The sequence below is a fragment of the Pangasianodon hypophthalmus genome, chromosome 19, assembly GCF_027358585.1.
Source record: "Pangasianodon hypophthalmus isolate fPanHyp1 chromosome 19, fPanHyp1.pri, whole genome shotgun sequence".
Lineage (NCBI taxonomy): Eukaryota > Metazoa > Chordata > Actinopteri > Siluriformes > Pangasiidae > Pangasianodon > Pangasianodon hypophthalmus.
The window spans coordinates 7,299,195-7,315,164 of record NC_069728.1 but is presented as its reverse complement, the minus strand read 5'-3'; the positions used below and the strand labels follow the sequence as shown (position 1 = coordinate 7,315,164).

The following is a 15,970-nucleotide window of genomic DNA, read 5'->3' as shown; positions in this document are numbered from 1 at the left end:
CCTACGCCCAAAATGGCGGCACGATTGAAAAGTTTGGTGCTGTTTTTGTTCTAGTTTGAAGTTTTTCTTTTCTTACTTTGCCTGCTTTAGTTCTTACACATGTACCTGCCCTGAAGTGAAGAAAGAAAGCTGTTTTCTTTTTATATTGCCATAAATAAGTGATAGAGCTGCGGTTTTATTTCAGTTTGTAGAGTTTCCGAGCGGGGGAACACTGCTCAGATTAGCGTTACTGAGAGAGAGAGAGAGAGAGAGAGAGAGAGAGAGCACTGGTTACTGAAGCAGCGCGATTTTCAAGCCCTGATAGTCTCCTCTATCCAATTAAACATGAATAGCACTTGTACATAGAGATGGGGGATGATGAAAAGAAAATTAAAAAGGTAAGTTGTGTGCCTGTCTGTCAGACTTTGTGTCATGTTTTAGCGGTGTAGCTAAAGACTACTTATTTACAGGAGCAGGCTAGCTAGCCTCCTAGCTTAGCCACAGAGCTAGCGAGTTCCCTAACGCTGCGTTAAACAAGTATAATACTGTTGAACCGCTGCATTCAGACTGTTGGACTGTGTAATTATGGATGCTATTCATATTAATATATGCTCCCAGACTGTGATGCAGTGTGTCCTTACTAACAGTGGTTCTGAAGTTTTATTTGAATAAAAATAACACTGCCAGAGTAGGGGTTCTCAAGCCCTACAGTCAGGGACCCCTGTAAAATTAACTATAAAATCAAATAACTCCATCTGAACATAAACCAACTGCTCAAATATTAGGCTCATTATTAAACTGTGTAGAATAATATTTAGGCTAATTTTCTTATTCCTTTCTAACTTTCCATGGACACTACCCAGTAGGTCCAAGTTGATATATTTATAGGCCCATTTGTTTATAAGTTACTGAGGTTTGAAATCAACCCATTCAATTCAAGTCGACTTACAATTATGCACATGAACACAGGAGTAAAACACGACGGAACATGCTGCTATAGAAAAATAACCAACAGTGAGGTGGCCTGACATGAAGCGGAGTAACTGTTACCTCCCCAGCATTGATTATTTTCTGATAACAGCACTTCCTGAAGTGTTTTATTCCTCCATTGCTCAACAGCAGTTTGCCAACGATGACATTTTTTAATGTATTAATGAGTGACACGATGTACTTTTGTATTTGTTTATATTTAAACATTTAATGATGTGGAACACCTACGAAACAAGTTACTTCTAGTTATATCATCTCCCTCACCAGCCTCTGGTTCTTTCTCTCCCTTTAAGTTAATAAGACAAAAATGAAGCTTGTCATGTTACTGAGGAAGTGCAAAGCCCTTCGTTTCTGAAGACGTTCCAGCTTTAGGCTTTCTCTGACTGTTATAAAGCGCTGAGACTCCTTCCATAAACATCTCCTCTCTGAAAGCTTCACCATATCAACAATTACGTGGTTTTAATCCGGATACATGGAGCGTTCATCATACAGATTCATGTGTAAGTTGTTACAAAAAAAAATAAAAATCACACATTAGAATGAGTGCTTTAATATAAACCTGTGATTTGCCTTACAGCCAGAGGTGATAATCAGAAATGCTGTTATAGAAAATTAATCAACACCTTCTGACCAATCATCATCAAACATTCAGTAGCCCTGTGGGATAACTAATCTTAAAGCACACCGTTTTGCAAAACAGAAGTTGATTACGTTTTTACCCAGAAGACTGATATGAGTATTGTATTGAAAAATGGAGTTAAAAGTTAATTCATTATTAGTACGTCATTAAATATCATTGTCATTTCTGTATTATATCATTTTGTCTTTGCTTAATCTCTGTTTATCTCTGAATTATTTCTTCAGGGCGTTTGTTTTTATACATACAGCCCCCAAACATTAGGGATATTCCCGAGTGTTCGTTTAATAATCTCAGTAGAAAACACAAGGAGAAAGACTGCCTCAGATTCCTGTAGTGTAAAACACTGTGAGTCCTAGAAAACACTCCTTACCTTATCTTGTGTAATGACTGTTAGTAGATATAAACCTGAGCATGTAACACTGCTAGTTTAATATCTTGTTATAAGATTTTCATATCCTACTGTAAATTTGTAAGACCTTATTTTGTAATCATGCGCTGCAAGGAAATATTGTAGCATCTCGAAAACTTCATTCGGCCGTGTCGTGTGTATTCATAGGCATGCCAGCCCTGCCTTGTAGACTTTCCCTCACCATACACAAGGGAGAATAAAGGGCAGGGCTTGCTAAAGACTCAGACAGGATATGACTCCCCCGTGACTGCCTACTCGGGAGCCAGGGAAGGAATCTCCCTAGCGTTGTTTCTTTTTCTTGTTAATCTGGAAAACAATAACACTCCTTCAGCTGAGCTGTCATCGTAGGGGTTTCTCAGGGAGTTTACAGACCATGTTGAGGAAATGAGTGCCGTTTGCTCCGTCAGCAGGTGTGGCAGGCTTCTGGAAGCGCCACTAGTTTTTTAAATTTATTTATTTATTTTTCTTTTTCAGTCTTGTGTGACTGAAATCAAATTCGTTATTTGGATTCAGTTGTTCACACACTGTAATAACTGCACAGATCATTAGGTGACAGGACATTGTTATTTTAATTGTTCATCTTCAGAGGATTAAAGATCCTGTGGAAATTGTTTAGTGGTGTGTGTGATTTGATCCCATATGTTGCTACATTTCCTTCTGGAAATAGGAAGTTAGGGTGGGATGTGTCGAGGGCCTGACTGTTTTCCCATGTCAGTGACCAGCATTCCCAGCATGCGTCAGTATGGAGGACACACACGACTTTAAGAGTGATTCATTGGTAAAAAGGTGGCCTGCAACAATTTGGAGATTACACAGATTATGAAATTTTATTGACATGGATTTTTATTTTATAGTCGAAATGTCCTTTACTTACCTAAAAACAAATACATGTTATTATGTAAAACTGCTCAGTCCTTTATTTTTGTATAGAATGTAATACACTACTGAGGCAGTTGGAGGCAGCAGAAGCGCTACTTTTTTTTTTTTTTACAACATATAACACTGTGTGTGTGGGATGCTTTGATTTGGTTCATTTATCACAAATATAAATAGATATGGCATTAAACACCTTTATACCACAGCTATAACTATAACAAAAGCTCTCACTGCAAGGCAAATCACAGGTTTATATTAATGCACTCGTTCTAATTATGCGACTGTTTCTATACTAACAGTTAATTCACAGCAGCTTCTATGCTAGACACTCCACATAATCTAAGAGAAATAATAAACAAAATGTCTTTGTTATTTAACAAAGAAGAAAAAATTTAAATGTATAATGATGGTGAAGATTTCTGCAAAGAGATGCTTAGATAACATTTATGGAAGGAGTCTCTGGCGTCAGCACTTTGTAATATAAACATTTTCTTCCATGGGAGAGTCTTCAGAATGGAAAACTCTGCACTTTTCTGTGCTTTTCCCCCCTCTTTTTTTCCCGAAGAAAGACCAAAAGAACCTGGTGGGGTAACAACTGTTTACCACCTTTAATGTAAGTGATAATAGGAACTAACTTGTTGCCACCAGGACACCCACCAAGATAAGCAGAAGGAGAATGAATGAATGAATGAATTTGTTTCATGGACATTCCACAACATTAAATGTACCTATAAACAGATTAAATGTATGATGTGTCATTCTTTGATGTGATGCTGTAAAGGGAAAATAATAAGGGTGGTAACAGCAGCTGCAGTTTTCATCTGACTGCATTAAACCAGCCTGTCATTTATTATTTTCCTATAACAGCATGCCTTGTTATGTTTTATTCTGTCCTTTATTATTATTTTATAGATACAAGAAACAGACCGACTGATTTAACTTGTAACACGTACGCTGCTCGCTCAGATTCTAACAAGCCAGACACCATCAGACTGAACAGGTTGAGGGGTACTTTAAAACAAAGGTCTCTAAATGACTACAGTGAGGGACTGTTATTAAATTTTGGTTTTAGGTGAAATGGTAGAAATGGAGTATATTCACTTGAACAATACAAACGTGGTGCAGTGCCATGGCCTTTCATAGCAACACATTGATGATGCATGAACATTTAAAATGAACGCTCGTACTATTTTTATATTGTTTTTATGATCGTACAGTCAACATTGGTACGTTAATGAGATGATTAAGTTTAGCCTGTTTAGGTTTGGCTTTTTAGATTAATTATAACGTAGCATGTCTGCATGTAGGCTAGGTTATAAGTAAAGAGTTTGTTCCTATATCATTATTTAAAATTGTTATCCAGAGTGTGTTCCTGCCTCATGCCCTGTACAGGCTCTAGATCCACTGTGACATTGATCATGATGAAGTGCTTACTAAAGATGAATTAAATGAGTCTTTGCATTTGTTATCTAAATTGGTTATTTTTACAGGAACAGGGAGTAATCATTAGTCAATTATAAAAAAAAAAAAACAAAAAAAACTGCTACTTGTGATTCCCTTGGGAAAACCGGGTGAAATTATGACATGATGAAACTTTCTACTGTATATAATTCTGATAAATAGATATTTCTCTTTCGCATGTATCTCAGTTAAGGTTCTAGCATTGAAGGTCTGTTACCTCCAGACTGAATCATTTTGACAGCTGGTATCTTATTACAAACTGAATTGTTTAGGCTTATGTCCATTTCGCTATAGCACGTATCTATCCAACAGCTTGATCAAAGCCTGACATTCACCGTGTGAGGAAATCACACTTAGCTAGCGAGGGTTTAGAGATCTTTAGACAGACTGACTGTTGTTACCACTGCATTTGTTAAACAGGCTCCTTACCCAACATGATCTTTGCAGCAAGATAGCCTAGGCAAGATTTAAAAGGAAGAAAACAAACATTTCCATGCACAAATTTGGTATTATGATTGTTATTATTATTATTAGTAGTAGTAGTATTGTTTTTTAAATCAGCGAAATTTCATCCATCAAGCTTTTTTTTTTTTTTTCCCCGCCTCGCCAACTGGTGTGACCTGGAATAAAGATTTAAATATTTGTTTAAAAAAAAAATTTGAAAAAAGAGTGTGCACAATTAAAACACTGCTCCCTGCCTCCGCACACACATATGCGTAGGACCCACTTCCTAAAGTGCATTTTTCCAATCTGCAGAACACAAGGGTGTACCTACTCTTTAATTATTCAGTAAGATCTTACTCTACCCTCTGATTAATAATAAAAAGCCTGATACTTTGCAGTGTATTGATTATACACTCTAAATAATTGTAAAACCATCAAGGCGATGCAGATTTGCATTGATAAATAAAGCAATCATCCCTTCATTAATAGTTTTGTGCTCGCTGTGTCTGCGGTTAAAGTATAATTTGATTATTTGTGTCCTTTTATCCTGATAACTGTTCACCTCTCCAGTACACAACATGCATCATAAAGCAAGCAGCAGTGCTGTCAGACCGTCACGCTGCCTCAGTTGGTGAAAAACACATCATTCTAGATGCTTCGAACTCGTAATAGTGTGCCATACAGCTCAGAAGTTGATAAGATTCACTTGACGCAGTGCAACTATGACTGAAATGTAGTGATTAATGGCGTTGAAGAATACAGAGCCTGCACAGCAGGGATGATATCCTAGGTGATAGGTACACTATATGGCCAAAGGTTTGTGGACATCTGATCATCACACCCATATGTGGTTCTTCCCCAAACTGTTGGAAGTACACAACTGTATAAAATGTCTTTGTATCTTGTAGCATTAAGATTTCCCTTCATTGGAACTAAGAGGCCCAAACCTGTTCCTGAATGACAGTGCCCCTGTTCACAAACCAAGGTCCATGAAGACATGGTTTGCCAAGGCTGGGGTGGATGAACTTGAGTGTCCTGCACAGAGCCGTGACCTCAACCCCACTGAGCACCTTTTACTATGAACTGGAAAGCTGACTGCATCCCAGACCTTCTTGTCTGACATCAGTGCCTGACCTCACTAATGCTCTGGTGGCTGAATGAGCACAGATCACCACAGCCACACTCCAAAATCTAGTGGAAAAGCTTTCCCAGAAGAGTGGAGGGCTGAAATGGAATGGGATGTTCAGCAAGCACATATGGGTATGATAGTCGGGGTGTCCACAAACTTCTAGCCACCTAGTGTATATTTGTCAGCATGCTTGAGCTGAGGTAGATGAGGGCAGCGTCAGCGGTTTTAGAAAGCTGCAACTCCAGATAAGTAACTTTTGTAGCGTTTTTGTTTATGGAAAGTATTTAATTGGACGCAAAGTTACTATTTACCTCATGTTGCAGGGTGGATGAGTCATCAAAATCTCTTAGATTTGTATACTTTCTACTGTTTTTACGGAAGTAAAAGTTTTTAGGGAAGTAAAAAATTATATGTATAAAATGAAACAATTTCCGCGTTCTGTGTACTTCCAGATGTCTGTGTTGTCCGTAATGACACAATACATGTAAAAGACTCATTTTGATTGCATGGGCTCTTTAAGGGCTCATGTTAGGCAATGTTATCCAATCATATTACCACATGGTGGCACTGTTGGGGCAAAACAGTGTGGGGAGCCTGCACACTAACCAGCACTGTAAACACATTGCACAAGTTTCCTTATAAATCATGAAGCTGTCATATTAAAGGGTTTTGGGTGTGTAAGGTCTGAGGGATTGCATAGAATGGCTACAGCTGCAGTGAGCAAATAAGGGTCAGCTATTTTTAAGACATAACATTTTGATAAATGGTTTATTACAGTGGTCTTTTTCAGGCCAGCTAATCATATTGGCTGACTGAATACACAGTTTTAAAGGGGATGCATCAATTTCGAGAATTGCAGGCTTGAAGCGGTTTTATTTCTCTTAGCCTCGTTCACCTGTAGCGTCTCATGTTCTCATATTACATGTAGAAGCAGACTTGTGAAATGTTGATGCTCCTGTAGTGTCCCAGCCCTGTGCTTCCTAAATAATTAAAGTAGTTACGAGACCAGTGAGTGGAAGGGAGGCACAGAAAGTTTGTTACTGAAGAGGTAAAAGTTTATTTTTGTTTGAACCAGGGAATGATCTAATAATGTGTAAATATTAGTGTATGTCCCACAGGCTTAAGTGCTTTGTAGGTTTTGCTATTCTACAGAAGATTTGAGATTTGATTTATACTTTATTTTGCCATCTATTCATTAGCAGAGAAGCCATGGGTTGTGAGCAGGAACAGCTAGAGTGAATAGTGGCAGTTTCATGTACATTTTTAAGTTTCATCACAGGAAGCTGTGGTCGCCCATCTTCCTTTTCGCACGCACTGCAGCACAGTTGAGTGTATAAGCGGTTGCATTAGTGTGTTTTTGTGCGGTGGAGTGTGCTGTATTTTGCTGCTTTGACGGTTGCTTGCTGCTTTGGTGGCTCGTGTGTCATTCGTCTTGTGCCACGTGCCACCTGTTGCGAGTGGAACAGCCGCAACCGGGTTTGTAAAGGAGCATTGTGTTGAAGACCACTGAAAACAACAGAAACTCTTGTATATGCTCTATAGAGTTTCTAGTGAGAAATCATGGAGACAGAGGTAGGTTTACCAGAAGCATTTTATTTCTGCTATTGGAAGTTAGCATTGCAAGGTTTTCTGCAAATTTGAAAAGGTGCTTTTTGTTTAACATGCACTTCTTAAGCTTGGAAAATGAGGAAGGGAAAATGTGCACAGCTCTTGTATTTGCTGCTAGGCCAACATTAGCTATTGGTTTACCACAGAGAAAATAGGGAGTTTTAGTACCAGTCTGAGGTCATAATCCTTTGCTAATATTTATAGTTTTCTAAAAACCGTCAGATTAGCTGTTATTTTCTCCTGCTTCTGTGGTATGTTTAAGAAACAGAGCATGTTGAATACTGTGGGGCTACTGTGCATTTGTGCTCTGCAAGAATAGTCCATCCATCTTGTTTTTGTTGGTGCAAGAGAACAGATGAGGAAAAGACTGGCGTCAGCATGTAACTTAGCTGTCTGTGTCTGTTTGTCTGTCTGAGTCTAAATTAGCTTCAAACTACCTTCACAAGAAAAGCTTCTGGTCACTATGGACACAGATTTCACAGCAGCTTAGGTGACACAGATCAGTTGTGCTTAGTAGAAGTGTTATTCCATGACCACATCCGCATATCAGTGCAATCATTGTGCACCGTTTCACCGGTATCTAAACTATCTCGCATCATGATTGTGACTTACAGAGCACTGTATGTAGAAATTCTTCTTTGCTCTTTTCTCACTCTCCCCTTCCTCTGTCTTCCCCATGGGCACAGCCGGGTATCGTGTCTCCGTTTAAGCGTGTGTTTCTGAAGGGGGAGAAAGGGAGAGATAAGAAAGCTCAGGAGAAGTGCACTGAACGACGGGCTCTTCACACTTTTTCACTGTCTGTCCCCGACCACCGGATTGACCCAGACATCTTGCTCAACGATTACATCGAGAAAGAGGTTAAGGTGAGACTAACCTCAGTGGACTCGCAGCATAAGAGATACACAGTGTAGGACTTACCTAGCCGTGGTGCATCTCTGCTCTTATGTAAATGGTGTCAAACGATATGAAGCAGCACAGTGTGTTAGTTATCTGAATCTGGGGTTCTCAAATATTTGGCAGCCAGGGAAAAACATTCCATAGACCTGGTCAGTACAGATTTATTTTATGAAATATTCATATATTAGGCTTATTATTCAGACAATATTCTGGCACTTTTAGAGCCATAACGGTCCAATTTGACATTCATTATTGGGTTACTTGTTTTTCAGTTATTAAGATTTGGAGTAAATGCAGCTAATTCAAGTGAGCAGTCAAGCAGGCTTATAACTATTAGAATGTAATAATAAGTACAGATTTGATAAAGGTGGGTTGTTCTTTACACTGCTGTAACAAAAAAATAAATAAAAATCCCAGACTCACTGGCTATACTTAATGGACCTGACCTAGAAAACCACTGATCTCAATAGTAGTTAGTTATCTAGCCTGTTTTCAATTAATGACAAAAGAGGCAAAGGAGTTATATGTTTTTTTTCTTCCTTACACCTATGACCTTATATTGACTTTCATTTGTATGTATTTTGTCATATTGTAGTATCTGGGGCAGCTGAGCTCAGTCCCAGGTTACCTTAATCCCTCCAGCCGCACTGAGGTCTTGCAGCTCATTGACAATGCCAGGGTGAGATGACTAGTGCATGATTTCATTTATTGTTTATTCTAATCAGACACAGAACTAGTTGAATCTGTTTTATTCTTTGTTTGTTTCTGCTCCCAGAAGTCTCACCAGCTGGCAGGTCAGCTGACATCGGAGCAAGATGCCGTGGTCAGCCTGTCCGCGTACAACATCAAGCTGGTGTGGCGTGACGGAGAGGACATCATCCTGAGAGTACCTATCCATGACATTGCTGCCGTTTCCTACATTCGAGATGACTCCCTACACCTGGTGATTTTGAAAACAGGTACGTTCACACTCTCGGGTCTCTTAGTGTAATGATCTTGTTTGAATACTGTCTTTTTACACCTGAAGCAGTGTATTATAGCATATTATTAATACATTTTGATACAATGCTTTTATGCTAATTGTGTGTATGTATGTGTGTGTGTTTGTGTGTAGCTCAAGAGCCCGGAGGCTCGCCTTGTCCCAGCACATGTCCGGAGCTGTCGAAGTCACCTACTCTGAGCTCTTTGTCTGAGAGTGGAGCTGTGGACGTCTGCTGCCTGCTCGTGCTGGCCGTCGAGAACAAGGTCCCTAATCTTTTCAGCTCAAATCCTACCATTTACTAGTAATAAGACAAAATCATTTGTTCACCAAGTGTGACACAGCAGTTCTTTGTGCCTCTAGTTAGGCTAGGCTGTATGATAATAGCATAGTTATATCACAAAAAATCTTTTCTGAGATATGGGTACTCAGAACTTTTATAACACTGACCGAGTGACTCTGTTACTCACAGAAACACACAGCTGATTGGATTTTAAGATATTTTTAGGGGTGAAATGATACAAAATTCACATTCGAGACAGTGGTTTCTCGATACATTTTCTATACAGCAAAAATAAGCATTGCCTGAATTAAAACATTCACCTGTATAAAAGAACAGTAACTGAAACTTACTAACGAGTGTTTGCGTGATTCAATCAGACTCTTAGCAGCAAATAAAACAAAAGCTGTGCATTAGAATGTAACAAACATGGCTAATTAAAAACATTAGCTCTGTGGCCTAGCTTTCGCTGGTCTCATCAAAATATTCACCACAACTACTTCTCAGAAAACGCACAAAAACACCTGAAACCTAGACCAAAAATATCAGACACTGGAAAAGTGAGACACAGATTTTCCTCTTTTTCCCCGCCTGTTGACCAATTGTATCATAACTTCCCTAAATAGGTGCAAAAACTGCAACCCTGCTGGTATGCTAGTATGCAAGCATTTTTGCTTGGGGAAAAACAGAGTATTTAAGTTTTTTTTTAATACCCATAGCTTCTCTTGAATTTAGATAAAGAGGAAGCTAGTTTTTCAGAGGAGGGAGAGACGGCTAGATTAAGTTTAAATATTTATTATTCCTCACATAACATAAGTGGTGTTTTATGATGAATAACCTACTTCATTATGCAGAGCGTTGTATGTATTGTACAATACTCAGACATATCGAATTGAGAAATGATGCCGCATGCTGTATCTTTACACCCCTAATATTTTTTCACCATGTGTTTCATTTTCCTTCCTTCTGTATTTTTGTACATGTTAAATGAAATTATAATTGAATCTATAGCATTTTCAAAATGCAGCACTACAGTTTTCCTAGACTTTTATAGTTTAATACGTTTCTTCCATTGTTTGCAAAATGTCATCTTGTATTGGTGAATGTATTCAGGACTTTATTGATGGTCACTGCTGGTTGTATTGTTTCAGGCAGCAGCAGAGGAGCTCTGTCTGCTCCTCAGTCAGGTCTTCCAGATAGTCTACACAGAATCTACTATCGACTTCCTGGACAGGACCATCGACTTCCTTGATGGAGCTACAACGCCCACTCGGCATCTCTCCCTCTACAGCGGTGAGTGCAAGGGAGACGATAATCACATGGTGGTTATCACAGCAACACACACATCCAAAAAAAAAAGTAGATTGAAGATCTTTTAATGTTGGTTCATCTTGGAAGTCAGTCCACATTCTTGGAGTTGTCTGAACCTATGGAATCTAACTGAAAGACATTTGCAGTGTCAGTTCAGTCACTCTGAAAATAATGTTTAATTGGTTTTAACTGTAATGTTGAACTTTTCAGTTACTCTTTAACTTCTTGATTATTTATTGAGTTCTGAAACTGTTCAAATGGAGGGGAAATAGGATTTTTTAAAATCTAGTTTTAGATTCTTATCTATATTGCAAATGTCATTGAACAGATCTGATTTGTTTGTTAGTTGCGTTTGCACACAGAGCTGCATACCTTGTAGTTGTTATAGTAACAATGCAGTTATCCATAAATTCACTCAAGTTTTGATATCAAGAAGTGCCACACACAGAATTACAGGGTAAACATGAAATCCAATCCAGCTTGAGTTGCTTTCCCATCTGCCACATATAATATCTCCCAGAAATCAGATTTGAGCTGCCTGTTGGAATAAAACCTTTGGCACTTTTATTCAGCATTCTTGCCTGTATTGAATGGGTTGATAATTGAAGAACTTGGGGTAGCAAAAGGGAAGCTAGGTACTAAATAACACATGATGTAAGTCATTAATCACAAGGCTTGTGTTTATTTTAATCTCAAGATGACTCATCAAGCAAGGATGTTAAAGAGCCATTTGAAGGAGGCCCAGGCAATTTGTAAGTATTTACCTGATTCCAGTATGTGTTAATCAGATTTTTATTTCTGTGATTTCAATGAATTCTTGTTAATTAACTCAACAGTCTAGCCACCATTGGTTGCATAGGATGCTAATGGTAAACATTTTGGCCAATCACAGCTTGTTTCAGGGCTCATTAGAGGCAGCAGGACATTCTCCGTGTTCATCACCATCATCCACACCAGCATCACCACAGGACAAAACAGCCAGCGAGAGTGAACTAAGCACAACAGCAGCAGAACTTCTCCAGGACTACATGACCACGGTGAGTGTGCGTGTGTGTGCACAAGCGAGAGATTTTGCTGTGCTTATTTAGTGATTTCCATTTTTAATGATTGTCCATAGCCTTGATTTGTTTCTTCAGTGAATATTTTGTGAAGTGCTGAACTCTCAGTATGTTTGTGCTTTTTGTCTTCTAGTTGAGAACAAAATTGTCCTCTCAGGAGATTCAGCAGTTTGCCACACACTTGCATGAGTACAGAAACGGTGCCTCCATCCACGAGTTCTGTATCAACCTGAGACAGCTCTATGGAGACAGCAGGAAGTTCCTCCTACTCGGTGAGCACGGTTTCCTGTGGCTAAACAGCAAGCCGCAGTTTTCAACAAGAGCCATATATGAACCATTTTGAAGGCTATGTGAAAAAGCGAAACTGTACACAGCCCTTTCCGTCAGCACTGTTGGAGCCTTCATGAGCTTTTCCTTTGTGTCTTATGCATGTCTTCTGTCTTCCTTGTTGACGTATTAGCACAGATCATTGCTTAGCACACTAAACCCAAGAAACATTTTAAACCTTCTGACGCAATATTGCCGTCAACATTTGCAAGTTGGAAAAGAGCAGCTTTTCTCTCTGTGAAACATAGACTGGTACCTAATCACAAACAGAATTTTGTCATGTAGATTAACAATACAGAAACCCCACCTCTTTTACACCAATTGTCTGTAGTCAACATTTGATATATTTGGAGTAAATTGGTTTAGAAAGAATAACACATTTATTGTCACACATACAGGTACAGTACAGTGAAATTGTCCTTTCACATATCAGAGCTTTTTAGGTGTTTGGGGTCAGAGTGCAGCTTCAGCTACGCTATATGGCCAAAAGTTTGTGGACATCACACCCATATGTGCTTTTTGAACATCCAATTCCAGATGTAGTCTCCCTTTGCTGTTATAAATAACATCCCCTCTTTTGGAAAGGCTTTCCTCTAGATTTTGGAGCGTGGGTGTAAGGATTTGTCCATGTTGGCCGAAGAGGCCTGGGGTGTAGTCTGCGTTCCAGTTCATCCCAAAAGGTGTTCAGTGGGGTTGAGGTCAGGGCTCTGTGCAGGCCACTCGATTTCTTCCACTCCAACCTTGGCAAAACATGTCTTCATTGACCTCGCCTTGTGCACAGTAGCATTGTCATGCTGGGACATGTTTGGGCCTTTCAGTTCCAGTGAAGGGAAACTGTAATGCTACAGCATACATTCTAGACAATTGTGTGCTTTGTGGGAACAGTTTGGGGAAGAACCACATATGGGTGTGAGGGTCAGATGGTCCACAAATTTTTGGCCATATAGTGTATGTAGAGCTGTTCCTGGGCTATTGTAGTAGCTTTTTGAGCATGAAACAATGTATGAACTAATTATTTCTACAGAGATTATTTTTCATGGAATAAAATTACATGTTCAGCAGTATTTCTCCACTTTTTAATTAGCCTACTAATTCTCCTGGTTCCTTGGCAGGCCTTAGGCCCTTCATCCCAGAGAAGGACAGTCAGCACTTTGAGAACTTCCTGGAAACCATTGGCGTGAAGGATGGCCGTGGCATCATCACTGACAGCTTCGGCCGCTACAGACGTACAGCCAGTTCAGCTTCTGACTCGACCACCAATGGCAACGGGGCAGCAGGAGGATCAGATGAAGGAACGGTGTCCTCTGAGGGTGATGAGTGGGACCGCATGATCTCAGACATCAGCAATGACATTGAGGCGTTAGGGTGCAGTATGGACCAGGATGGTGTGTCACCCTGACAGCAAAACTTTCACAGTGTGCTTTAGCCAATCACCACTTGATATACTGACTGTTACATAGTTCACTGGTCCAAGTCACTTTGTCAAATGATGCTGGAATGTCAATATTATGCCACCTCAGTTTAATCATGGCTTTTATGTATTGTTGTGACCACATTACAGTCATTCAACTGGATGATGGTGCTTTTTGAGACACTTGAAGTGCACGTGGACCTTCTGTAACTGTGCATGGCACAGATAATGCTTGACTGTTTATTGGCAGTATCTGCTATCGGTAATGAGACAGTGGCTTTTTAGGCTGATCTGAGACCAGCATTTAGGTTTCTTTTATGAAGGCGTTAGGATAATAGCAGGATTTGAAACACCATTTTAATTATTGAGTGTTAACATTTAAGATTCATGCAAAGATTTGCAATACCATTGGAGTCAAGTGGTGATACTGTGACTGATGAGACACGAAATGAAGTGGAATAGCTCTATTTTTATGAAGCACATTAAAATGATTCATATTAGTCTGTGGATTCTGAGGTAAGTCATATGCCTAGATTTCACTGGAAAATCAAGGCAGTCGTTCGGGTACCTTCAGTATCAAATGCAGATTCTTGAAAAGATGGTTCTGTCTTCACAGCATGAGCAAGGGATTTTGGGGAGTGGGCTGGTGCTGATGCAACAACTAGAACATAAAAGGCATTATAAAAGATCAGGGTTTCCAGGGAGGTGTTTTGACTTGCCCATATTAGCAGCATTTTGACCCCAAAAATTCTAATTTTTGCTAGGTATATTGTGAGATTAGTAAATTGGGTGTCTGCCTGAAGTCATAAGTCAAGCCAAGGGGTGTTCTCCGATTCAGTTTGGGTTTCATTTAGCAGTTGTGTGGATCAGTGGTTTCTTGTGTCTTGTCACCTATGAAGTGCAGCACAGTTTTTCTTTCCCAGTTTAGCTTAACTTCCAATCCATCAAGTGTTTTTATTTCTCTCATTGTATTAACTGTTTGATGTGTTATTCTAATTTTTATTGCATAACATTTAAACACATTTTACTATTACATTTTTACAACTAGTGCTGGTTGTAATTACCCCATGATTGTTTATTTGCAACGCACCAGGTAGAGAACGTAGCGCTATATATTTGTTGGTTTGGGCTGACATCTTGGAGTATTTAGATATTTGACAAAGCCAGTTAGCTGGCTGATGGTTTTCAGTGTTTTGTTACACTGCAGAGCAAATATGTCTTGTTATATGTTGTAGCCTTCTATGAGTTTTTGGTAGCTTGACATTGTGCCTTGCAGAACAACTGCTTATTATATCATCCAACAGGGATGTAAGAATCATTCTGTAATCTGTACAGACTGTGACCAAGGAGTTGTATTAAATATTATGTTTAGTATTCAGAGTGTTGTGAATGTACTATAGGTGGTTGTTTGGATATTCCTGTGTTTGGTCCAACCTGCAACCATCAAGTCTTTCCTATTAAGGCCAGTGTATGAAAATACTACTTTGGTTTACATGTCAAAAATCACTTTTCTACTTTGATTTAAGGCAACCTGCATTGTAATGGCAAGTTGTTTCAGGATCGGCATGCCACCGTTCTGCACTTAATACTGCTCTTCAGTTCACCATCGCACTTAATCCAGTATATACTATATGTGGCAGCTGGGGAAAACCCTTCACCCTTCTACATTTTCTAATTGACATTTATAGTCTCTTTGTTTTTCTCGTTTTTCTAAAGGGCAATATTCAGTATTCAAATGTAGCAAATTTACTACCAAATAAGGAGTTACAGAGCAGTTAAACTGCCTCTTTATTTTTGTAATGTAATCTTTGCACAAAGCCTAGGCAAGGCAAAGGCCATAGCATGTAAGTGATCATTTTCATGCTCATTAAACTATACAGTGAGGTGTGCTGTGGATGGGATCATTGTCATCCTAGAAGAGACTGCCACCATCAGGGTACAAATGGTTTTTAATCATAGGATAAAGCTGATCAGCCAGAATAACTTTATATTGATTTGCAGTGACTTTTCCCTCTAAGGAGACAAGTGGACCCAAACAATGCCAGCAAAATGCCCCCCACAGCGTAACAGCCACCGGAAATCTCAACTGCCAGGGTCATACGCTGAGACCTATGTTGTTATTTTTGTGTGTGCTGCACATGAAAGTCTTCTCATCTGGACAGGTCACTTTT

General features: G+C 39.3%; 1 protein-coding gene across 2 annotated transcripts; it reads left to right on the top strand.

Annotated features, from left to right (window-relative positions):
- The first annotated feature begins 5 nt into the window (after positions 1 to 5).
- On the top strand, positions 6 to 15,175 carry ccm2 (CCM2 scaffold protein). 2 transcript variants are annotated; one of them, XM_026944450.3, is made up of 10 exons: positions 6 to 377; positions 8,223 to 8,399; positions 9,029 to 9,112; positions 9,209 to 9,392; positions 9,548 to 9,678; positions 10,844 to 10,985; positions 11,701 to 11,755; positions 11,896 to 12,040; positions 12,195 to 12,333; positions 13,501 to 15,175. In XM_026944450.3, exons 1-10 carry the CDS (start codon positions 348 to 350, stop codon positions 13,785 to 13,787), a joined length of 1,374 nt encoding a protein of 457 aa, XP_026800251.1. In that variant the 5' UTR covers positions 6 to 347; the 3' UTR covers positions 13,788 to 15,175. The 2 variants fall into 2 exon arrangements, with proteins under 2 accessions (XP_026800251.1, XP_026800252.1); XM_026944451.3 differs by lacking the exon at positions 6 to 377 and adding an exon at positions 5,014 to 7,500.
- The last annotated feature ends 795 nt before the right edge of the window (positions 15,176 to 15,970 follow it).